Genomic DNA, 23,913 nt, shown 5'->3' on the forward strand with positions numbered 1-23,913 from the left:
GAGAACTCTTGCTAGATAAATTCATTGGCAGCTGTCAAAAATGATGGTAATGTTCTGTCATTTCTTTTTCAGTTATTACTTGAATACATTTGATAGAAGACACTACTCCTCATCTACTATTTAATTATCCAATGATACAGTTCATACGGGAAAAACAATAAATTTTCAAGACCATGAGTAGGTTCCCTATTATCCTCCAAAGACTATAATTAGTTTATTTTTAAAATATTATCACAAACTCATGTTTAAACATACTTGATGGGTTTGATTTTTTTCTTAATTTTTGATTTTTTTTTTTTTTTTTTTTTTTTTTTAGTAGAAACGAGGTTTCGCCATGTTGCCCAGGCTGGTCTCAAACTCCTGGGCTTAATTAAGCGATCCACCTGCCTCGGCCTCCCAAAGTCCTAGGATTACAGGCATGAGCCACTGTGCCCAGCTTGATGGGTTTTAATCAACTGCAATTACTATCTTTTTTAAAGCTCAAATTTTCTCAACTTTGGTAAGTGAGAACTTCAGGTTGGCTCCTGAATCTTTTCGGCATCACTCAAATAGGCTTTGAAAACTTCTTTGCAATTAGGAGTGACAAAATATTCTAGACTTACATTGTACATTTCCTGCCCCATGTGGAATCAGCAATTTCTGCAACCAGCCATTTCTTCTAGTAGAAAAAGATATTTTAAGACCACAATGGTATGGATGTCACAGATTTGGTCATTATTTCTAAGCTTCTTCAGTGGACAGAGCCAGAAAAATATTTAAAGATGAAATGCTAATTAAAGTTTATATTAATATTTAAAGATGAAATACTAAAGTTTACACTAGTACTTTTTCAGAATTATAGAATTTTTTACCTATTCCCTTCTGTTTAATATCTGTATCTCTTTTCTTCAGAAATTCAGAATTATAGAATTTTCTACCTACTCCCTTCTGTATTACATCTGTATCTCTTTCCTTCTCCACCAAGAATCTTAATTCTCAAACACCAAGGGATGAAGCAGAATTATATTTATTTATGTATTTTAAACTATGTTACACACATAATAATCTCATAACAATACTAATGTTAATGCTCAGTAACATAATTACTGATTTTAACTTGCATAACTCATGTATTTCATTTCATTTGCTTTTTATGTGCCTACCTCCAACTCTAATATACTCATCTCTAAAATCTCTCTTAAAACATGGTCAAAATGTTTTTTTCTAGAGAACTCCCTCCTGGAACCATCCAGAACATATTCCAAACTGAGTCATTGCACAGATGCCATCCTGGGGCTTTTCTCATTATTCTATGTTACCCTGTTTCCAGGATCCAGTATCTTCTTCCTTGAATTACTCCACCATTTTGGTGGACACATTCATTCTCTAATTAGCTTTGTGAGTACGGATGTGTAAAAAGTAAATTTTTTAGTGCTTACATTAAAAACTTTTTTTCTACCCTCAAATTTGGATTATTTATTAGGGAATAGAATACTAGGATAAAAAATTTTACTTAAGAATTTTGAAAGCATTATCCTGTCATTTGTAGCTTCCAAGGTTTCTGTTGAGAAATCTAATGCTACGGTTCTGATATTTCATGATAATGTGCCTTGATATGAGTTTTCTTTTTATTCATTGGATTGACTCTTCAAACTGAAAAATTCAGTTTGGAAAATTCTCCATATTTCTCTGATAATCTCTTACCTTCTATGTTCTCAGTTCTTTTTCTAGAACTCATTAACTAGATATTAGATCTTTTTTATTAATCATTTAATTTTATTTTCTCTTCTAATACCCATTTCTTTGTTCTTGCTCCATTTTCCAGATTTCCTTTATGTTATCTTCTATTGAATATTTTGTTTTGGTCAAAATATGTTTAATTTCCTAAGAGCTCTTTCCTATATCTTTTTTTTTTTTAATAGCATTCAGTTCTTTTTTCAGAGATGTAATATTTTCACTTATCTCCCTGAAGTTGTTACAGTTTAGGTTTTCTTTTGTTCCCTAAGTGTCTTCTGATCCCTCCTCCAAATTTTTTCCTTAGTATTTTGTTGTTTTTGAGTGGGGGGTTGACCATTGTCTTGTTGGAAATTTTCCTTGAATGTCTGGTGATCCTTGGCTATTTGTTCATAATTAAAACAATTAAACACCTGAAGGAAGCTCTCTGCATGAATGAAGCTTATCAACTGCTAATCTTCACCACAAGATGATGGAGTAGCAAGCTGGCTTCTCTCTGGAGCCATTTCAAATAATTTTCCAAATCTCTGCCAGGAAAGCCGTACATGTGTGACTACCAGTGTTGCTTCTCACAGCTGGGAAGTACTACCCTTTAGCATGCAGAATTCAATTTAATTCCCTTTTTTTCAACTTGGGCCTAACAGCTCAGATGATTCTAAAGCCTCTTCATCTGTTCAGTTTTCCCAGAGAAAAAGTCTCCAATACTCTGCTAAGAAAAGGTAAAGTCACCTAGTGGTAAAAGAGATTGGGACCTAACTGTTCCTTAGAATAGTCTTTTTCTTCTTTCCCACCCTACCTGGCACCTAGTATATCCAAGTTTTGGGCCTTCTGGAGTTCTGCTGGGAGACTCAACCAGTATAACCCCTCTTCAGGAACTTAGGTAGTGGTCCCCCTGCTCTGAGTCAGTGATCACTTCTCCACCAACTTAAAATCTTCCAAAAATTTTCTGATATCTCTCAGCATTGTTTCCTCTCCTACTCACTTTGCCCTTGTGGATTAACATCATTTTCTTTCCTTATTGTTGCTTTAGTGGGATATGGAAAGCACCAACAGAGATAAATTCATGTTCTCAATCTGCCATGTTTAAACAAATATCTCAAATAATCTTATTTAAATTACTTGTTTATTCTTTTCTCCTCCAGATTAGACATTGCTTTAAAACAGGAACTTTGTTTTTCTCATTTTTGCATCTCTAGCATATAACCCATAGAATATTTACTGAATATATGTCTCAATGATAAATTATAACAGTAATATACGGTACAGATGGCATGGAAAGATTTCAAGTAAGGCAGTTCCAAAACTTAAAAGCTGCACCAAAATAAATTACTTAGTCCCTCTGAACCTTAGAGTCAGATAATTGAATGGATATATAAAAATCCATTACATGCTGAAAATTAAATAAAATAATGTAATATTTTTCAAACTGAAATTTGTACTTATTAGATTATGACCAAATCAATTTAGTAGGTTGTGAGCAGCACTTTTTTTTTTTTTTTTTTTTTTTGAGACAGTGTCTCACTCCCCTTACCCTGGCTGGAGTGTGGTGGCTCAAACAGGGCTCACTGCAGCCTCGACTTCCCAGGCTCAGGTGATCCTCCCACCTAGGCCTCCCGAGTGGTTGGGACTATAGATGTGTGCCACTAAGCCCACCTAATTTTTTGTATTTTTAGTAGAGATGGGGTTTTGCCAATAATGCCCAGGCTGTTCTCAAATCCTGGGCTCAAGAGATACACCCGCCTCGCCCTCCTAAAGTGCTGAGATTTCGGGCATGAGCTACCACATCCAGCCAAGCAAATTTTTTTTTTTTTTAAGATATACCTTAGGGATACCAAGAGTTCATCACATGCAATAAGCGTTGCTTTAACAAATTGTTTCAGTTGTTACAAATAAGTTTTGTATGTGTTTACTGGATTGTGATGTAAGATGTTATTTCATGAAATTACCATACATAAAAGTACTAAAAAACTGAAGTGCTAAATTATATGTTCTGACTATAAGGGCACCAGAATTTCAAAAAAGGTGACTGGTGTACTGGAGTAGTTTGAGGAAGTTTTAAGAAGGTATGGGACTCGGACTAGTTCTTGAAAGATAAGTAGCATTTAAGTAAATGAAAAGAGGGTATATCTGGAGATAGGCAGCATAAGCGAAGGGTGTGGCTTGCTGTCAGTCAGATGGCAGCCATGACTTAGTTGTGTTAAAACCTGTTGACGGCCGGGTACGGTGGCTCACACCTGTAATCCCAGCACTTTGGGAGGCCAAGGTGGGTGGATCACGAGGTCTGCAGGTTGAGACCATCCTGGCTAACACGGTGAAACCCCATCTCTACTAAAAAATACAAAAAATTAGCTGGGCGTGGTGGCGGGCACCTGTAGTCCCAGCTACTCGGGAAGCTGAGGCAGGAGAATGGCGTGAACCCGGGAGGCCGAGCTTGCAGTGAGCCGAGATCACGCCCCTGCACTCCAGCCTGGGCAACAGAGCGAGACTCTGTCTCAAAAAAAAAAAACAAAAAAACAAAAAAAACAAAACCTGTTGATATCCACCATAGGAATTCCAACTCATTTCCTACAGTGAATAATAAAACCTTGTTAAGAGAACTTCATATTGTCAAATTCAGCTATTTAAATTGAGAAACATAACAGAGGAACCCCAACAGCTGAGATCTATCAATGGAACTTTAAAGTATTACCTAGGCTGGGCACCGTGGCTCATGCTGGTAATCCCAATATTTTGGGAGGCTGAAGCAGAGGAATCACTTGAGGCCAGGAGTTTAAGACCAGCCTGGCAAACACGATGAAACCCTGTTTCTACTAAAAATATAAAAATTAGCCAGGTATGGTAGCGCACACCTATAATCCCAGCTGGTCAGAAGGCTGAGGCACGAGAATTGCTTGAACCCAGGAGGCAGAGGTTACAGTGAGCTGAGGCCGCACCACTGCACTCCATCCTGGGTGACACAGGAAGAATCTGTGTCAAAAAATAAAATAAACAAAAATACAAAAAGGAGCTAGACGTGATGGCACACACCTGTAATCCCACCTACTCGAGAGGCTGAGCAGAACCACTTGAACCTGGGAGGCAGAGGTTGCAGTGATCTGAGATCGCCCCACTGCACTCCAGACTAGGGGACAGAGTGAGACTCTGTCTCAAAAAATAAAAATAAAGTATTTTGATAAATTGTAACAGTAATATATGGTAGAAATGAGACCCATCTAGTAGTAAGTAGTGAGACCTGTCTCTACAAAAAAAAAAAAAAAAAAAAATTAATTAGCCGGGTATGGTAGCATGCCTGTAGTCCTAGCTATTTGGGAGGATTGCTGGAGTCCACTAGTTCAAGGCTGCAGTGAGCTATGATTGCACCACTGCATTCCCATCTGGTTGACAGAGCAAAACCCTGTCTCCAAAAAAAAAAAAAAGTGTTACAGTGTTGTGTAGTCAATATTTCTCCCTCCTCCATCAGACTCTGCCCCACATTCCAGAAGACCAGACCCACAGGAAAGTACACTGGCCAAATAGGCACATCATTAATGGCACTACCCAAACTCCTCATCCCTTCCCTCTGGACTGTAACACCTACCCCACTTCTACCTCCCAACTTGAGGAAAAAGGAATACATCTATTTTCCAAAGGTTTAGACAACTGTGCTTTTCCATACAGCACATATAATCAGGCATTCAGCAGCCAGAGGAAGATCTGACTGCATTAATACCTTACTTCGAAAGATCTTACTGTCCACCTGTGATAGAAGCCTCCCCTTCTGTGAAACACTAGGATGATGTCCTTCTGCTTCATAAGGTATTGGTCCACTTTTCCATTTACATAGATATTTTTGGGTTTTGTTGAGACAAGGACTGACTCTACGGCCCAGGCTGGGGTGCGGTTGCGTGATCTCGGCTCACTGAAACCTTCATCTCCCAGGCTCAAGCAATCCTCCCACCTCAGCCTCCCGAGTAGCTGGCGTGTGCTACCATGCCCAGCTAGTTTTGGTATTTTTAATAGAAACGGGGTTTCACCATGTTGGCCAGGCTGGTATCGAACTCTTGACCTCAGGTGATCCACCCGCCTTGGCATCCCAAAGTGCTGGCATTACAGGCGTGAGCCACCGCTCCCGGCCTATTTACATGTTGGACTGAATTGCATACGCTCAGCCCACTGGTAAAATAATAAACATTTTAGGACTGTTTTCTCAGAAATAGCACTCTCCCTAAGAACTCTTTCACAAAGCATATCCATTTAGGATTGTTCAACTAACATTCACTGAAGGTCTTCAGGCATCAGGAACGATCAGGGTGAGGGGCACAGCAGCGAATAAGCCAGGTACCCAGCCTAGAGGAGCTGCCATGCTAAGGGGGCGCACAGACGCACACAGAGCTGCGGTACTGCCTAGTAAGCGTAAGTAGAGTTAAGTGTAAGACAGAGGTAAGCACAGTGCAAGGCTCTAGGGGAAAGTCAGGAGGATCCGAGGCGTCCTGCAGAAGATCCGATCTGAACGGATCCTTTCAGGATGCACAAAAGTTAACCAGGTGAAGACGCACGGTACAAACAGAACAGAAGCAACAGAGGCATTAGACAACTGAGTCGGGGGAGAAACGAAAGGCAGTTTGGCATTCAGAGAGCATGCGGGCAATGAGGGGAAAACGGCCGTGGGAGCCTGCGGCGTCCGGGTCCCAAGCAGTCACTGGAGGGACAGAGGGAGGCCGGACTCTGCCACTTGGGCCGAGGCGCTGGGCATCAGCAGCGTTTCTCCTCGCCATCCACATCTGGAGCTGTCTCTACGAGGGCTCCTGTGGGGGCTGTTCCTGGGAGGGTCGAGCAGACGGCATTCACGACCTGCCTCCCTCCGGGGCAAGCCAGCCCACACACCTCGGGACACCGCTCAGAATCTAAAGAGGTGAGATCCTTGGGTTATCTCGCGGCTGCTTCATGAACTCTGAGCAGAAGAAAAGGGAAGGAGGAAGCAGAAGGCCGCAGGAACCAGCCCGAGACGCTATGACCCCAGAGATTCCGCATATTACAAGCCACCAAGTCGCCACGCTGATGCCCCACGCGCGGAGCAGCCGAAGCTAGGAGACCGGAGGGGCAGAGAAACCCGGCACCCACCGCCCCCGAGCCTCAGCCGGCCAGCGGGGCCGCTGCTCGGTTTACCTTGGTCATGCCAACCCCCACCACGAACACCCGGCGCAGGGGCGCAGGCTCCCACGGGGAAGAGGACATGGCTGCACCAGTGCGGGACAGGGGCCGGCGCGGCGGACGACTGCGGGGACTGACAGGCGCAGACTGCACCGGAGCTCCCTGAGGCCCCGAGGCCAGGGCCGCGGACCGCAACACAGGCGGGTGAGAGTGCGCGTGCGTGGGGGCGGGGCGGGGCGGAGGGGAGGGGAGCAGGGGCGGGGCGCGTCCTGTAGGGTAGGGAGCGTTCTGTAACCCTTGGCGGCAGCAGCACTAATTTGCGGACTTGGGCGTGGGACTGAGTCAGCCAGTCCCCATCTCTGAGCTTGTGCTTAGGTTCTGCACGGTGAGCGGGAGTAGACCTGCAGTGGGGCCTAAGACTGAGAGGAGGAATTGGCGGGAAAGCGGACTGGTGAAAGGTGATCCTGAGGAGAGCCGTTGGGGTTCGTGTTGGAATTGGCCTGTGTCCTGTTAGCGGTGGCAGTTGAGAGTGAATTCATGAATTAAAACTCACAAGACACCAAGAAAGCGGGGATGGGCAGGATCTCACACATGAATACAATGTGTAAATCAAAAAATACAGGCTCCGTAAGCAGCTGCCTGACCTTTTTTAATCTCGTGAACAAAAGTTCTCCAAAAAGGAATTTGGAAGACAGAGACTTTATTCCAGCAAACCGGGTAGAAACAGCCTTCCATGTTTGTCTGTCTGTTTGTTTGTGACGGAGTCTCGCTCTATCGCCCAGGCTGGAGTGCAATGCCGCGAACACGGCTCGCTGCAGCCTCCACCTCCCGAGTTCAAGCACTCCTCCTGCCTCAACCTCCCGAGTATCTGGGATTACAGGCGCACGCCTTCATGCCTGGCTAATTTTTGTGTTTTTAGTAGAGATGGGGTTTTGCCATGTTGGCCAGGCTGGTCTGGAACTCCTGACCTCAGGTGATCTGCCCACCTCGGCCTCGAAAAGTGATGGGATTACAGGCGTGAGCCGCAGTTCCTGGCCCTCTGTTTATTTTATCTTATGTAAAAATGCAGATTCATTGAGCTAGATGAATGCATAAGTGACTATTTCTCTACCCCCCTCTCACATGTGAAGGCTGATCAAAGACTCAGAAGAACGCAACCGTTTGCCTCTTATCTACCCACATATTTTTAAAATTTATTCATCCTTCCCCAATATCTATAAAAACTGAAGCCCTCAAAATCATCTTTAAAGAAAGGCATGGACCTGTTTCCGGGTACGTCCTTAAAGTTGGCAAAATTAACTTCTAAATTAATTGAGATGTTTCATATACTTTTCGGTTTGCAGTATCAGCATGTAGAAAGGCTCTCCTAGAAGATTCTAAAGAGTGCTTCTTGGCTATTTGGCTAAGATCAAGTGTAGAAGATTCTAAGAAGCCGCTCTGTGCTTAGTAAAGAACTACTGAGCTAGAACTAGACCTACTTAGTAAAATCTGCTGGGCTCAGTGGTGCATGCCTCTCCCATCTGCTCAGGTGGCTTCGGTGGAAGGATCACTTGAGCCTGGGAATTCAAGGCTACAACTGTGCTGTGATTACACCTCTGACTAGCCACTGCACTCCAGCCTGGGCAACATACCAAGACCATGTCTCTAAAAAACCAAACAAAACCAAAAAAAAAAAGAAAAACAAGCACAAGTCAGGGCACTGAGGTGTACAGTTGTTTCTTGAAACTGATGGGCTGATAAAGACAGCAGTATGATTCGTGGATCAAACAAAGTTACCAACCTAATAGAACAACAAGTCCTAAGGTCAAGAATGTTATGTAACAAATGCTGGCGGTCCACTGGATATTGCTTTCAAAATAGGAGTCCATAGAGGGGCAGAGGGGATAGATAGTAATATAAAAGGTATTTGTTAATACCAAAAAGATTGAGAAAAAAACACTTCCCTTTCCAATGTGGCGGACTAAATAATCCAAACATTTCCCACTATAAAACACAGACTTTTCTAAGTCATTGGATGTGGGGCTCTGGGGTAGCCTGAGCTGTTTGTCCCACACCAAGATGCTTCAAAACATTATTAAAAATGTTTGGATGCCTGTGAAGCCCTCTTATACCCAAGTTTGTCAGATTTGAGTGGGAATGGGGTTGATGAGCCTCATCATTTATAAAATCAGGAGTACTGATAAAATAAGTAAAATGTTGAAAGCTTCTGCACCTGCTTATGGTCATCATTAACCAGCTTCACTTAGAGTGCACATGAAATGAAACATTAGTTGGCTTGTGAATTTAAGCAAGCTATATTAGAAAGGAACCTGAAAAATCACTGTACACTTGTATAAGTACCACTTACTTTGTGGCATGAATAAGTGTACCAAAAAAAAAAACCATCCAGAAATGCTAGATAAAATACATCAAATATCCTTTTAAGCTGGGTGTGGTGGTATGCGACAGTAGTCCCATCTACTTGGGGAGCTGAGGCAGAAAGGCTGCTTGAGTCCAGGAGTTCAAGGCTGCAGTGAGCTATGATCATGCCTGTGAATAACCACTGCACTCCAGCCTGGACAGCATAGTAAGACCTTTTCTGTAAAAACAAAAAGACAAAAAGCAGCCAGGCACAGTGGTTTATGCCTGTAATCCCAGCACTTTGGGAGGCCAAAATGGGAGGATTGATTGAGCCCAAGAGTTCAAGACCAACCTGGGCAACATCTCTATCTCTAAAAAAAAAGAAGAAAAAGAAGAAAAATCTTTTTAAATGGGTGGAGGCCAGGCATGCTGGCTCACACCTGTAATCCCAGCACTTTGGGAGGCTGAGGTGGGAGGATCACTTGAGGCCAGGAGTTTGAGACCAGCCTGGGCAACATAGGGAGGCCTCTGTCTCTACAAAAAAATTTAAAAATGAGCCGAGTGTGGTGGCCTACACCTGTAGTCCCAGCTACTTGGAAGGCTGAGTCAGGAGGATCCCCTGAGCCCAGGAGTCTGAGAGTGTAGTGAACTGATTGCGCCACTGTACTCCAACCTGGGCAACAGAGTGAGACCCTGTCTCAATAAAATAGAATAAAATAAATGCATGGAATATGGAAGAGGGAGGGTTTTTCTTTTAATCTTATACCCAACTATAGTTTGTATGTTTTGTTTTGTGTTTGTTTTTGTTTTTGTTTTTTTGAGACAGAATCTCACTCTGTTGCCCAGGTCAGAGTGCAGTGGTGTGATCTCAGCTCACTACAACCTCTGCCTCCTGGGTTCAAGTGATTCTTGTGCCTCAGCCTTCTGAGTAGCTGGGATTACAGGCGCAGGCCACCATGCCTGGCTAATTTTTTGTATTTTTAGTGGAGATAGGATTTCACCATGTTGGCCAGGCTGGTCTTGAACTCCTGACCTCAGGTGACGCACCCACCTCAGCCTCCTAAAGTGCTGGGATTACAGGCATGAGCCACCGGGCCTGGCTAGTTAGTATGTTTTGATTTTGTGTATATGTTAGTTTTTTATTTTTGCTAAGGGATGTTTTTAATGTTTGTCATTGTACTTTGTTTTCATTTTCATTATTTATTTTGAATAAGTTATACTTAAAACAAAAATCAAGATTCAAAAAGTATAAAAGGGGCCAGGCATGGTGGTTCACACCTGTAATCTCAGCATTTTGGAAGGCCAAGGCAGGCAAATTGCTTGAGCTCAGGAGTTCGAGACCAACCTTGGCAACGTGGCAAAACCCCATCTCTACAAGAAATACAAAAATTAGCTGATGTTGTGGCATGTACCTGTGGTCCCAGCTACTCAGGAGGGTGAGGTGGGAGGATCACCTAAGCCCAGGAGGCAGAGGCTATAGTAAGCCAAGATACTGCCACTGCGCTCCAATCTGAGCAACAGCAACATCCTGCATCCAAAAAAGTGTAATAGGTCAAACTGTAAAACTTATCTCTCCTACTGCTATTCCCGGCCTCTCAGTTCTCCCCTATCCTTCCAAAGATGTTTTATGTAAATATAATCAAATATACATATACACATGCATACTAATATTATCTCCCTTGTTAACAAAAATTTTCATTTTCTTTATTATTTCTTTTAATAGAGGTGGGGTTTTGCTATATTAGCTAGATTGGTCTTGAACTCCTGGCCTCAAGCAGTCCTCCTGCGTCAGCCTCCCAAAGTGCTAGGTTCATGAGCATGAGCCACCAGACCCAGCCAAATTTTAGCTTTCTTTACACACTATTCTGCATCTTGACTTTTTTCATATACCAATAGATTTTGAAGGTTTCATATCAATGCATAAAGAGCTTCCTGTGTTTTGTTATAGCTGCATAGTATTCAGATTATTGATGTACTTTTTTTTATTTTTTAAAGTAGAGATAGGGGCTTGCTATGTTTCCCGGGCTGGTTTCAAACTCCTGGCTTCCAGTGACCGACCTGCCTTGGCCTTCCAAAGTGCTGGGATAATAGGGTGAGCCACTACACACAGCCCCATAATTTATGTAACCAACCCTCTACTGATGGATATTAAGACTGTGATATAGTTTGGATGTTTGACCCCTCCAAATCTCATGTTGAAATATGATTCCCAATGCTGGAGGTGGGCCCTGTTGTGAGGTGATTGGATCATGGGAACAGATCCTTTGTGAATGGTTTAACGCCATCCCCTTGGTGATAAACTGGGACCTCCCCCCACCTCACTTTCTTGTTCCTATTCTCTCCATGTGACATGCTGGATCCCTGTCACCTTCAGCCATGATTGTAAGCTTCCTGAGGCCTCAGCAGAAGCACCTGCTAGCACCATGTTTCCTGTAAAGCTTGCAGAACTATGAGCCCATTAAACCTCTTTAAAAATTACCCAACCTCAGATATTTCATTATAGCAATGCAAAAATGGCCTAATACAGATGCTTCCAATCTTTTGCTATTATAAACAATGCTGCAATGTACAGCCATGAACACATGTCATTTCACAGCTGTGTGGATTTATCCATAGGTTAAATTTCTAAAATTGGACTTTCCGGGGCAATGAGCTTGTGTATTTATAATTTTGATATAAATTACCAGTTGCTTTTCATTTAAAGACATTCACATCAGCAATGTGAGAGTGCTTTGTATATACTGTGTTTAAAACTAAGGAAAAAAACTTTTTTTAGACGGAGTTTCACTCATTGCCCAGCCTGGAGTGCAGTGGCGCGATCTCGGCTCACTGAACCTGTGCCTTCCGAATTTAAGCGATTCTCCTGCCTCAGCCTCCCAAGTAACTGGGATTACAGGTGCCCGCCACCACGCCCAGCTAATTTTTTGTGTGTTTAATAGAGACAGGGTTTCGTGATGTTGGCCAGCCTTGTCTCGAACTCCTGACCTCAGGTGATCTGCCCACTTCAGCCTCCCAAAGTGCTGGGATTACAGGTGTGAGCTACCATGCCTGGCCAATAAATTTTTTTTAATTCAGATTTTAGATCAGAAGAGATTAGTGAAGGAATATTTCTCATTAAAAACAGCAGGATTAGGCCAAGTGCAGTGGCTCACACCTGTAATCCCAACACTTTGGGAGTCCGAGGCAGGAGGATCACTTGAGCAGGAGTTCGAGACTAGCCTGGGCAACATAGCAAGACCTGGTCTCTACAAAAAATAAAAATAAATTAGCAAAGCATGGTGGCGTGTATCTATGGTCCCAGCTACTCAGGAGGCTGAGGTGGGAGAATCACTTGAGGTTGGGAGGTCGAGGCTTCAATGAGTTGAGATTGCACCAGTGCACTCCAGCCTGGGCAACAAAGTGAGACCTTATCTCAAAATAAATAAAAATTTAAAAACAGCAGAATGTTAAAAGGAGAAAAAATATTGATATTCCCTGTGGCCATATTGTCCCACTCTTGTCCCACTTCCCTTGCTCCTTTGCTAAGCTGCCTTGAAATCCCAGAAACAAAAATGCTATAGAGAAAAGAAGGCAGGAGCAACTTTGTTATCTTATTTATTATTTATTTTTAGAAACGGGGTATTTCTGTTGCCCAGGATGGCCCAAAACTCCCAGCCTCAAGAAATCCTCCCACCTCAGCCTCCTAATGTTATTTTATTATTTAATATTTATTTTTACTTTTGAGAAAGGGTGTCACTCTGTTGTCCAGGTTAGAGTGTGTGCTGTGATCGTAGCTCACTCAAAGTCCTGGGTTCAAGCGATTCTCCTGCCTCAACCTCTCAAGTAGCTGGGACTACAAGCATGAACCACCATGCCTGGCTAGTATTTATTTATTTGTTTATTTATTTATTTTTGAGATGGAGTCTCACTTTGTCACCCAGGATAGAGTGCAGTGGCATGATCTCAGCTCACTGCAACCTCCGCCTCCCGGGTTCAAGCGATTCTCCTGTCTTAGCCTCCCAAGTAACTGGGATTACAGGTGCCCACCACCACGCCAGGCTAATTTTTTTTGTTGTTGTTGTTGTTTGAGATGGAGTCTCACTCTGTCACCCAGGCTGTAGTGAAGTGGCACGATCTCTGCTCAATGCAACCTCCGCCTCCTGGGGTTCAAGCAACTCTTCCTGCCTCAACCTTCCGAGTAGCTTGGATTACAGACACCTGCTGCCATGCCCAGCCCCACCCCACCCCCCCCCCCTTTTTTTTTGAGATGGGGTCTTGCTCTGTCGCCAAGCTGGAGTGCAGTGGTGATCCTGGCTCACTACAACCTCTGATTCCCTGGTTCAAGCGATTCTCCTGCCTCAGCCTCCCGAGTAGCTGGGATTACAGGCATGCACCACCATGCCCAGCTAATTTTTATATTTTTTAGTAGAGATGAGGTTTCACCATGTTGGCCAGGCTGGTCTTGAACTCCTGACCTCAAGTGATCCGCTTGTCTCGGCCTCCCAAAGTACTGAGATTCCAGGCATAAGCCACCACACCTGGCCAATTTTTTTTTTTAATTTTTGGTAGAGATGAGGTCTTGCTGTGTTGCTCAGGCTGGTCTCAAACTCCTGGGTTCAAGCGATCCTCTCACCCTCTCACCTCAGCCTCCCAAAGTGCTGGAATTACAGTCCTGAGCCACCACACCTGGCCTTTTATTTTACTTTAGAGTTGGGGTCTCTCTGTGTTGCCCAGACTGGGCCTGAACTCCTGGGCTCAAGTAATCCTCCCAACTCAGCCTCCCAAGTAGGTGGGACTACAGGTGCCTGCTACTGTGCCTCACTTACTTTCTTGTTTTAAAAACCAGACACCAGACTTCCTCTTAGGAGAAGTACTTCTTTCAGGTAGCATATTAGTTTTCTAAAGCTGTCATAACAAAATACAATAAACTGGGGGACTTAAACAACAGAAATTTATTTTCTCACAATTCTGGAGGCTACATGTCCAAAATCATGGTGTTGGCAATGTTGGTTTCATCTGAGGCCTCTCTGTAGGCTTGTGGATGACTGTCTTCTCTCTGTCTTCACATGATGCTCCCTCTGTACCTATCCATGCTCAAATGTTTTCTTCCTCCTCCTCCTCCTCCTCCTCCTCTTCTTTTCTTTGAGATGGAGTTTTGCTCTTGTTGCCCAGGCTGGAGTGCAATGGTGCAATCTCAGCTCATTGAAACCTCTGCCTCCCAGGTTCAAGCGATTATACTGCCTCAGCCTCCTGAGTAGCTGGGATTACAGGCACCCACCACCACACCCAGCTAATTTTTATATTTTTAGTAGAAACAGGGTTTCACCATGTTGGCCAGGCTGGTCTTGAACTCCTGACCTCAGGTAATCCACCCACCTCAGCCTCCCAAAGTGCTGAGATTATGAGTATGAGCTACTGTGCCCAGCCAAGGTTTTCTTTTTTTTTTTTTTTGAGACAGAGTCTCACTCTGTCGCCCAGGCTGGAGTGCAGTGGTGTGATCTCAGCTCACTGCAAGCTCCACCTCCCGGGTTCACACCATTCTCCTGCCTCAGCCTCCCGAGTAGCTAGGACTACAGGTGCCCGCCATCACGCCCGGCTAATTTTTTGTATTTTTAGTAGAGACGGGGTTTTCACCATGTTAGCCAGGATGGTCTCGATCTCCTGACCTCGTGATCCACCCGCCTTGGCCTCCCAAAGTGCTGGGATTACAGGTGTGAGCCACCACACCCGGCCTGTTTTCTTCTTTTAGGTACACCAGTCATACTGGACTAGGGCCTACCCTTATAATCTCATTTTTATTTAATTGCTTCTTTAAAGATCTCACCTCCAAATATAGTCACCTTCGGATGTACTGGGGGTTAGGACTTCAATGATGAATTTGGTGACAGGGAGGGACACAATTCAGCCTGTAACAGGTTAGCATTAACCTTTTTATTTTATATTATTTATTTTTTTGAGACAGGGTCTCATTCTGTCATCCAGGCTGGAGTGCAGTGGCATGATTTCGGCTCACTGCAGCCCTGACCTCCCAGATTCAAGTGATCTTCCCATCTCAGCATCCCAAGCAGCTGGGACTATAGGCGTGCACTGCCATGCTAGGCTAATTTTTAATTTTTTTTTGTAAAGACAAGGTCTCACTATATTGCCCAGGCTGATCTCAAACTCTTGGGCTCAAACCATCCTCCCAGCTTGGTCTCACAAAGTGCTGGGATTACAGACGTGAGTCACAGCACCTGGTTGTATTAACCTCTTTAAAGTGCGAAATTAAATAATTCAAACCTGAAGCTGTTGGACTCTAAATTATTTCAAGTCTTGAGAGAGATGTGGCTATGTGGCCTGAGTCTTGCAGCATGCAACTGCAACTTCTGCTTTTTTCCTGTAAATCATTAGGAAAAACCTTGTGGTGTCAAAGATGAGACTCCCTCAGATCCTCCTCACAGAACCTTAAAGTACTCTTCCTTGGAATGTAGCAAGCTATAAGCAATCAAATTACTGTAACATATATACTGGCCTTGTATGGAAAAATACTGTAACCCTGCTAAACCTCCCTGCTTCCACTACATAAGTAAAACCTTAACTCCCCCATTTTGGAGCACTGACCCCATTCCTTTGCAGCCTGTATTTCCTGAAGTGTTATTATCAAACTTTGTGCTCCAATAAACTCAATACTTAATATTTCTGAGTCTTATTATTTAAGGTTGACAAAAGTATGAGAGGTAAAGTCCCATAATTCCTCCCCAACCTTTCTGTAAAATTTATCACATGCAGCCTCATGTCCTTGATTCTTTAGGGAATGAAGGAATTGAAGTTGTGTCCAATAGGTTACAGAAAAGAGATATGGAGGGATGGCCAGGTGATCTATAATCTGAATTAATTCATTGGACACAGGGACATAGAGTTGGAAGTGACCAGGACAGATACAGACCCCAATTATTAGCCAGCCATGGTGATGCACACCTATAGTCCCAGCTATTCAGGAGGCTGAGGTGGTAAGATCACCTGAGCACAGGAGGTTGAGGCTGCAGTAAGCCATGATCATGTCACACTGCACTCCAGCCTGGGTGACAGAGTAAGACCCTGTCTCAAAAGAATAATAATAATATCGAAGGACACAGGGAGGAACTCATAGTTTCCCATTAGATACAGGAAGGGGATTAGAGCTCAGTTTTGCTTAAATCGCAATGGACATAGGCCGGATATAGTGGCTCATGCCTGTAATCCCAGCACTTTGAGAGGCCGAGGTGGGCAGATCACCTGACGTCAGTAGTTCAAGACCAGCCTGGCCAACATGGTGAAACCCTGTCTCTACGAAAAATACAAAAATTAGTTAGGCCTGGTGGCATATACCTGTAGTTTCAGCTACTTGGAAGGCTGAGGTGGGAGAATTGCTTGAACCAGGGAGGTGGAGGTTGCAGTGAGCTGAGATACTAAGCAACTATCTGTAACCTGATTGACCAGGGTATAAGTTCCTATAAACCATAAATGCTGAGAATTGCATCACACGTGGCCTGGGGCCCTTAATGGGTCCCCTGATGTAGTTGGGATAAGACTCCCTCATAAGGGGTTTAGACAACATTTCTCTCTGTTCTGGCAGTATCCACTTTCCTTCTGAATTCTCTTTAGCGCCTGTTTTTATTAGTTCCTCTTTTTCAGTAGAAGAGAAAATGGGAATTATGGTAGAAGGAGGGAAGTAGGGAGTTAAGTGAAAAATACACATTTCAGAAGACACAGCAGCCTCCTTGGCTACCTGATCTGCTGGGTTATTTCCTCAACTTTCAAAAGAAAGGTTTTTCTGGTGTCTGAGAACATGGACAATAGCTATTTCTTCCAGCAACTGAAGACTATTCAGTACTTGTGTGATTAGCTCCTTGTGAACAAGGTCTTGATCTTTGCTATTAATGATACCTCATTCAGTCCAAATTTTCCCAAACGTATGAGCCACTCCAAAGGCATACCTGGAATCTGTATAGATGGTTCCTTCCTGGTTTTGTAAGTACTTTAAGGCTTGGCTGAGTGCAAACGGCTCACACGTTTGAGCAGACCAACTGTTGGGTAATTTTCCTGACTCTATTTCTACGAGAGTTTCTCCATCAATCACTGAATACCCATTGTATCTTTTTCCCCAATCACCCGGGAGAAACCATCTATGAATAAGTGCCATCCAGTCCAGAAGGGGGTTCCTCCTAGGTCTGGTCGAACCTTTGTGTGGCAGTCAATTAAATCTAAACATGTGTGTTCCTTCCTTAGATATGGATTCCCTGTTAGGAAACCTGCCGGGTTGAGTGAATTATCAGTGGTCAATGTTAAATCATCCTTTTCTAACAAAATGGCCTCATACTGTAAGATTCTCAAGTCACTAAGCCATCTCCCTGCTCTCTGGTTTAAGATAGTTCTAACTTGGTGAGGCGTGCTTACTGTCAATTTTCCCTCAGCGGTTAACTTTCTGCTTTCCTCGACTAGTATTGCCGTAGCCACGATGGACAGATGCATTGAGGCCATCCACAAGTGACTGGGTCTAAGACCTTTGATAGGAAGGCTACGGGCTGCCGTTGGCCTTCGTGTTCTTGAGTCAGCACTCCTAAAGCTACCCCACTGTCCACATTAAGAAAAAGGTGGAATGGCTTTTCTAGGGAGGGTAAGGCTAAAACAGGGGCAGTTATGAGCCTTTCCTTCAGCCTCTGGACTTGATCAACTTCCTCAGAAGTCTACAGGAGATGGTTAGGCTTCTCTTGGGCAAGTTTTTGATATAACAGTTTACTGTGCAGTGCATATGAGTCAATGCATAAGTGGCAGTATCCGACTAACCCTAAAAATTTCCTGAGTTCTTGTTTAGTTTGAGGCAAGGGTAAGGACACAATTCCCTCAATTGGTCCAGGCCCTATTCTTCATTTGCCTGCACTTATTAAGTGGCCTAAATACTTAACTTCGGGCTCTACATACTGAAGCTTTCTTTTTGAGACTCGTAGCCCCTCAAACGACAGATGGTTAAGAATACATGTAGAGAAGTCAGTTACCTTCCCTGTATCTTCACCAGATATAAGAATGTTGTCCATATACTGAAGAAGGCATATTTGTTCTGGGATGACAACTTTTTCTAGTACTTGTTCTAAAATTTGGCCAAAAAGATTACAGGAGTCTGTGAACCCTTGGGGCAAGACTGTCCATTGGTATTATTGTTTCCGCCCTGAGTAGGGATCCTCCCACTCAAAAGCAAATATATCTTGGCTATCTTCGGTAAGGGGACATGCCCAAAAAGCATCCTTCAAATCTATTACAGTAAACCATTGATGATTATATGGAATCTTGCTAAGAATGGTATAAGGATTGGGGACAATGGGGTGGGTAGTCTGGACTATTTTGTTGATAGCTCTAAGGTCCTATACTAGTCGGTATGACCTGTCTGATTTCTTGACTGGCCGTATTAGGGTGTTATAAGGGGACATACAGGGCTCAAGAAGCCCGTCCTTAATAAGGCCTTCAATCATAGGTCTCAACCCTATCCCGCCTTCTAGGGGAATAGGGTATTGCTTCTTTCTTACTACTTCTCCCGGGGTTTTTAGCTTGAGGTGGATTGGAGGGACTTGGAATTTTCCTTGGTTTCCTTCTTTGGACCAGACATTAGGATTAATGTATTTTTCACCTACAGTGGTGAGTAGGTTTAATGAGGTGAGGAATCCTCTTGGGCTGACTTGTAGACCTATACCCAACTTTAATATTAAATCCCTCCCCAGTAAATTAGTTCCTGCTTCAGAGATTAACAAGAACTGAATATAAGCTGAGCAATCCTGGTATCTAACTTGGGTGCTTTCTAAAATTTTTGCTCTAAATCCTTCCCCTTTTACTCCAGAGACTAAAAGTTCCTCTGAGGAGGAGACAACATTAGACGGCGGGAAACAGAGGAGCAAGCAGCCCCTGAATCGACTAAAAAGGTGATAATCTCATGTTTAGGTCCCACCTCCAAATTTATCAAGGGCTCTTGGTGGGACTCAAGATAAAAGAGACAGAGCCCCTGAGCCACCTATTCTTCCTGGAAAGTCATGAGTGGAAGGGCTTCTTTCTCCTTTCTTAGTTCAGGACAACCTCTCTTGAAGTGGCCTGTTCTTCCACATCTATAGCACCTATCTTGTCCTTCCTCCCTCTTAGTTCTGGGATTCTTTAACCCTGCTCCCCTATACTCTTTAGGGGGCCTGATACAAGGATCTTGGTCCTCCAGAGGGAGGCTGGGGTCTTTTAAAGGAGGGTTTGTACCCTTTACAGTTTCTGGCTCCCTGGAAACTCTGTCTAGAAGTACCTGGTTTTGGAGCCATCTGTTGGAAGGTGGAAAATATAAGTTTTGTCTTTTTTTCTGTTTTTCTTCGTCCGTTTTCACATATACTTTCTGAGCTTTCCTGAAAAGTTCACTTAGAGGACGGTCTTCCCAATTGTCTATCTTTTGTAACTTTTTTGAAATGTCTGGCCAACTTTTAGTGAAAAATTGGAGTTTCAACATTCCTTATCCAAGGGGATCATCCAAATTGAGGCCTGCATATTGCCTCATTTGCTCCCTCAGTCTGTCTAGGAATCTCATAGGCCATTCATCCTTTTCCTGTTGTATATAAAGCGCTTTAGAAAGATTTCGGGTTCGGGGTACTGATTCCAGAATTCCTTTTATTATCATCTCCCTTAGGTCCTGCATATTTTCCTTGTGATCTCCGTTGTTATTGTTCCCCCGGCGGTCTCAGGCAGGGAATTTCTGGTCCGAGGTAGGAACATTTTCACCGGGAGGGTGCTCACGTTCCCAAACTACCATAGCAGCCCTACATATGAATCATACTCCAAGATGGACGTTAACTCGACCCAGGTGTATAACTGAGGTCCTAAGAATTGGTCAATTTGATCTGCCACTCTGTAAGGGTCATCTAGTAGCAGTTTGAGCTCCTTTTTAAAATTCCAGACTTCTGAACTGGTTAGGGGAACATTTGCAAAGCCAATGGTCCCCTCTCCTTGTGGTACCCCTTTCAAAGGGAAGAGGGTCAGGGCTGACCTCTTAGGTACGGAGGGAAACGTAAAATTCTGAATATCTTTTTTACATTGTCCTGCCTCATGCTGGAGTCCTTTTAGAGAGGGGTATTTAGGTTGGGAGGGAACAGGCTGATGGGATGGTAATTCCCAAGAGTCAGGGTTATAAAGAGAAGGGATAACGTGAGTAGAGGGGGAATTTGGAACAGGATCTGAGGCAGCAGTGGCTGTCTGAGGGGAAGGATTGGGGACGCTGAGTGGGGGAAGGTAGTCTAGGGGATCCCATGTGTTGGAGTCTTTTTGTTTTGTTTTGTTTTCTTTGAGATGGAGTCTCGCCCAGACTGGAGTGCAGTGGCGCGATCTCTGCTCACTGCAAGCTCCGCCTCCCGGGTTAACGCCACTCTGCTGCCTCAGCCTCCCAAGTAGCCTGGCTAATTTTTTTTGTATTTTTAGTAGAGTCGGGGTTTCACTGTGTGAGCCGGGATGGGCTTGATCTCCTGACCTCGTGATCCGCCCGCCTCGGCCTCCCAAAGTGCTGGGATTACAGGCATGAGCCACTGCGCCTGGCCGTGTTGGAGTCTTTAGGCATGAGAGCTAGCTCCTCTGACGTTTCATTTTGAGGTGCCAGACTGGGTTCTTCCCTCTTTGTTTTTAAGGGGAAAAGGAGGGCAGGTCCTTGCCTCCAAAAAAAGGGATAGCCTAGTTCTTCTTGAGATACTGGACTTTTATCATTAACATATCGGATTAGAAGCTGACACATTACATCCTCATTCGACCCAAACTTTGGCCAGAAGATTAAGGGTTTGAGGATAGGTCCCTGAGTCCAAACCAAACAGCAGTGTTTTATCATCTGTTGCTTTATCCTATGTTTAGTCCTTTCGTTATCCTTCCAGTGTTTTAGCATGAGACCTGGGGGGCTATCCCCGGGGATATCTTTGTTACCATCTTTATCCACCTTCCTCCCTGTCTTGCTTGGGGCATTTCCCATCTTGATGGTTTTGGGGTAAGGTTCAAGTTCCCTTACTGGAAACTTCTTGCCTTTTGGGGTGAGGCTCAGTTTCCCCACTGGAAATATCTTGCCTTTTCTACTACTGGAGGTTTGTGTGAGGTTCAATCCCCCCTAGTGGGGATGTCTCGCCTCTTTTTAACCTCTAAGCCACTCCAACCAAGGAATACTTCACCGCCTACCCCCACGGCTTTCTTACCTTAGTCCCGACCACCAAGGAAATACTTTACCAGCTCCCGCAGCTTCTCCTTCCTTAGTCTGTGCACAGAGTCGTTGCAGCAGTATGTGAGGATCCTTTAAGCTACGTTGCTGGCCAGTTTTTTTTTTTTTTTCCCCATGTTGCTGAGAGCTTGGGTTATTCCTTGCACTAGGTGGGTTCTGATTTCTCCCTACTGAGGCCGCCACAAAGGGTGGGGCACATGCCTCCTCACGAGAAAGAACCAGAGACCGCCCCTGGAGGGGAATGTATGTAATCACAGGCGAGCCCCCAAATTGTTACATATAAAGTTTCAGTGCCGCAAAAGAAATAGCACTCAAATATAAAATGTTGTTTTTAATTCTCAGCAAGGCAACATACTTCTATAGAAGGGTGCACCCTCACAGATGGAGCAATGTTGAGCACACACCTGGACAAGGAAGGGAAAGGGGTTCTTATCCCTAACGCACGTGGCCCCTGCTGCTATGTCATTCCCCTATTGGCTAGGGTTAGACCGCACAGGCTAAACTAATTCTGATTGACTGATTTAAAGAGAGTGATGGGGTGAGTGCTTTGGCGGGAAAAAAAATGGTTATGCAGGGTGGCCAATGAGCCAGGGCAGAGCAGGCAGCAGGTAATTCAAATGAGTCAGGGTGGAGCAGGTAATTGGAATGAGTTAGGGTGGAGCAGGTGATTGAAACGAGTCAGGGTGGAGCAGGTGATCGGAATGAGTCAGGGTGGCGTAGTAATCGAAAAAGGTTGCTTTACGAGGAAGTTTAAAAGTATAAGGCAAGGAATTGAACATTGAACAGACTGACATATTAATTCTTTGAAGAGAAATTTAGAATTAATATTTAACACCCTGTCTCAAAAACAAAACAAATACAAACAAAAAACAACCTTAAAATGACTTCAGCAAGCTGGAGGATTTGGGTGATAATCCAAATAATAACTACTACTGTTACCAGTGAAGGGTCTTGACTACGAGTTGTCCAGGTTCTTGGCATGTTGAACAAATAATTGGGCAAAATGCACAAACAAAGCAATGGAAGACAAAAATCATAGATTTATTGAAGTGAAAGTATACTCCACAGAGTGGGAGCAGGCTGGAGCAAGCAGCTCAAGAGCCCTGATTGCAAAATCTTCCGGGGTTTAAGTACCCTTTAGAGGTTTTCTGTTGGTTACACTCTATGTAAATGAAGACTTGGTAATATGGTTTTGCTGTGTCCCCACCCAAAATCTCACCTTGAATTGTAATAATCCCCACGTGTCAAGGTCAGGACCAGGTGGATATAATTGAATCACAGAGGCAGCTTCCCCCATACTGTTCTTGTGATAGTGAATGAATTATCATGAGATCTGATGGTTTTATAAGGAGTTCCCCCACCCCACTTCACTCTGCACTTCTCCTTGGTGTCACCACGTGAAGGATGTGTTTGCTTCCCCTTCTGCCATGATTGAAAGTTTCCTGAGGCCTCCCCAACCCTGCAGAACTGTGAGTCAATTAAACTTCTTTCCTTTATAAACTACCCAGTCTCAGGTATTTATTCATAGTAGCATGAAAACGAACTAATACACTTGGCTCACAACCAATCAGCAGCTGAAGTGAAGTTACACCCTATGCAAATTAAGACCTAGCCTGTGACCAATTGGAGGTTGAAGTGATGGCTCCCTGTCTCCAGACCCTATTCTTCCTGCCTCACTAACAATAATTCAACATTTATGGTGACCCAGGCATGGTGCTAAGGATTTAATATACATTACTTAATCTTAGAGGCAAAATAACATTAAAGCTTTTTTTTTTTTTTTTTTGAGACGGAGTTTCGCTCCTTTTGCCCAGGCTGGAGTGCAATGGCGGGACCTCGGCTCACCACAACCTCTGCTTCCCAGGTTCAAGCGATTCTCCTGCCTCAACCCCATGAGTAGCTGGGATCACAGGCATGTGCCACCACACCTGGCTAATTTTGTATTTTTTTAGTAGAGACAGGGTTTCTCCATATTGGCCAGGCTGGTCTCGAACTCCCAACCTCAGGTGATCCGCCTGCCTCAGCCTCACAAAGTGCTGGGACTACAGGCGTGAGCCACCGTGCCCAGCCTAAAAATAACATTAAATTTAAGGAGCTATTGGAGTCGAATTTCCTGGAATCAAATTTAAACCCAATTACTTGCTAGTTGTTTGTCCTCGAGAAAGTTACGTCACCTTTCTGAGTCTTGGTTGCCCCCATCTGTAAATCGGGATAATAATAATATCTACCCCACAGGATTGTCTAGCAAATGTGAAGTATAAGTGTTAACAATGGTGAGAATGATGGTGAATCTTCCCAACTCTTGTCTCTGGAGTTGGTTTATTTTTTTTTTATTTTTTTTTTTTTTTTGAGACGGAGTCTTGCTCTGTCGCCCAGGCTGGAGTGCAGTGGCGCGATCTTGGCTCCCTGCAAGCTCCGCCTCCTGGGTTCTCGCCATTCTCCTGCCTCAGCCTCCCGAGTAGCTGGAACTACAGGCGTCCGCCATCTCGCCCGGCTAATTTTTTGTATTTTCAGTAGAAACGGGG

The 23,913-nt window shown here is 44.0% G+C and overlaps 1 protein-coding gene and 1 pseudogene across 3 annotated transcripts in view; one reads left to right on the forward strand and one right to left on the reverse strand.

The window, feature by feature from the left end:
* Positions 1–7,053, reverse strand: part of SCP2 (sterol carrier protein 2) — a 126,514-nt gene extending 119,461 nt beyond the window's left edge. For 2 of the 3 annotated variants that reach the window (XM_007978724.3, XM_007978725.3), the window contains exon 1: positions 6,859–7,039. In XM_007978724.3, coding sequence (XP_007976915.1) covers positions 6,859–6,927 — 69 coding nt within the window. In that variant the 5' untranslated portion in view covers positions 6,928–7,039. Of the gene's footprint in view, positions 1–6,858 lie in introns of all 3 variants that reach the window. The other variant, XM_007978723.3, reaches the window with a different exon arrangement.
* Positions 7,054–8,901: 1,848 nt separating this feature from the next.
* On the forward strand, positions 8,902–9,075 carry LOC119626196 (ATP synthase subunit ATP5MJ, mitochondrial pseudogene; annotated as a pseudogene).
* Positions 9,076–23,913: the final 14,838 nt, after the last annotated feature.

This window comes from Chlorocebus sabaeus, chromosome 20, assembly GCF_047675955.1.
Source record: "Chlorocebus sabaeus isolate Y175 chromosome 20, mChlSab1.0.hap1, whole genome shotgun sequence".
NCBI lineage: Eukaryota > Metazoa > Chordata > Mammalia > Primates > Cercopithecidae > Chlorocebus > Chlorocebus sabaeus.